A 1,789-nucleotide genomic window follows, 5' to 3' on the forward strand; every position below is an offset into this window, starting at 1 on the left:
GTAGGTGTCGCAGCCCCAGCCGTCGACGTCCGTGTCGCCTGCACGGAGTCGGGAGCTCGAGGGGCGGCCGCGGCGCGTGGCGAGAGTCGTCCTCGGGCGTCCGTCGAGGCGCGGAGAGGCCCGCGGGGGGAGACCGTCCAGGACCGGAGGTCGCCGAGGCCGGGCGCGACGCGGACGCCCCCTCTGTGCGCGAGGTCCGAGGAGGCCGGCCGCGGCGCGGCGTGAGGCCGGTCGCGTCGGACGGGGGGACGAAGTGGTGGACGTCGCGGGAACGCGTCCGCGACGATCACGTCGGAGGGGATCGCGGGGGGACGAAGTGGTGGAAGTCGCGGGAACGCGTCCGCGACGCGCACGTCGAACGGGAGGAGGCGAAGTGGTGGAAACGGACGGCGGTCGGAGCACCTTGCACGCGCTCGTGCTCCCGGAGGTCGCCCTTGGACGACACGCAGTAGCCCGGGTGCTTGTGCTCGACGGCGGACATGACCTTGACCTCGGCGCCGCGGCGCGCGGCCTGGGAACGCGGGGGTCGCGCGCGGCGGCGGCGAACGCGGCGCGGCGGACGCGCGAGGGGCCCGAAGATGCAGAGGCTCTCGTCGCCGTCGCGGCCGCCCTCGCGCTGCGCGTCGTCGGTCTTGGCGAAGAACATGAGCACGCCCCACTCCTCCTCCATGGACCGGAGCGTCTGGCCGTTGCGGCCCATGACGAAGCCGATGCAGTCGCCCGGGACGATGTAGGCGCTGAAGTCGTCGCGCGGCGTGTCCATGTTGATGGTGACGGGCCCGACGCGCTGCTGGCGGACGAAGTCGATGTAGTCCTTGGCGCGCGCGCACTGCTCGGCGCTGCCGTTGAGCGTGATCTGGAGCGTGTGCTCGTCGAGCTCGATCTCCGTGCCGGAGACGCGCGCGATCTTGCGCTTCGTGGACCCGCCGCGGCCGAGGATGAAGGCCGCGTCGTCCTTGTCGACCTCGAGGGTCTGCGTGACGCGCGCCGGCGGCTCGCCGCCGGGGGACCGGGGCGGCGACTTCTCCGGCGACTTGGACTTGGACGGCGACTTGGACCGCGCGGCGGGGGACGGGCTACGCTCGCGGCGGCCGCGGCGCTCGTCGTCGCTCATCTCGTCGTCGGACATGGTGGTCGGTGGGCGGTGGCGCGACGGTGGCGGTGGCGTACAGCGAGGCTCGCGAGCCGACGCCTGCCGGGATCGAGGCGCCTCGGAGGCCGTCGCCGGGGGTCGCTCAAACGCCACTCGGGCGGACGCCACTGCGCGGTGAGGGCAGGTCGGTCGCCACGGAGCCTCGCTTGCTGGTCTGGGCTCTCCCGAGTGAGTCCGCGTGCGCGCGCTTGCCGGCTTGGACTGTGGCGATGCCGCGCGGGTCGCCGGCGCGCGCGCGTCCGGCGCCGAGGGACCTACGACCCTCGAGCGCTGAACATGGCGACTGCTCGGTGCAACAACGCCGCCGTTCCCCGCCGACGACGGGTAGCACGCACGGGCGAGCGAGCACGGCAAGCATCGCAGGAGGCGTCGCAGGCCGCGGCCAAAAAAGACAAGGGTTTGAAATGGTCCTTTAAAAGCTGGGCAAAACACACCGGCTCCCCATGGACTTCGACGACGGCCTCGTCTTCCACGCCGCGCAACCGCGGGAGCGCAAGCGCCGGCGCGGCGCCGGCGGCGCGCCGGCGCCCGGCGCGTCGCGCAAGCCGTCGTCGAAGCAGCGCCGCGTCGAGGGCGCCGGGTCCGGCGGGCGGAAGCCCGCGGCGGCGCGGCGGCCGGCGGCGGCGCCGGCGTCGC

General features: G+C 74.2%; 1 protein-coding gene across 1 annotated transcript; it reads right to left on the reverse strand.

Moving 5' to 3' along the window:
• Positions 1 to 402: 402 nt before the first annotated feature.
• AURANDRAFT_68761 (hypothetical protein) lies at positions 403 to 1,129 on the reverse strand (the record flags this gene model as incomplete). The annotated part of the gene is made up of 2 exons (XM_009044488.1): positions 403 to 511; positions 548 to 1,129. Coding segments are annotated over 2 exons (691 nt in total), but the record flags the coding sequence as incomplete, so codon positions are not given.
• Between the last annotated feature and the right edge of the window lie 660 nt (positions 1,130 to 1,789).

The sequence above is a fragment of the Aureococcus anophagefferens genome, assembly GCF_000186865.1.
Source record: "Aureococcus anophagefferens unplaced genomic scaffold AURANscaffold_350, whole genome shotgun sequence".
In the NCBI taxonomy this organism is placed as follows: Eukaryota; class Pelagophyceae; order Pelagomonadales; family Pelagomonadaceae; genus Aureococcus; species Aureococcus anophagefferens.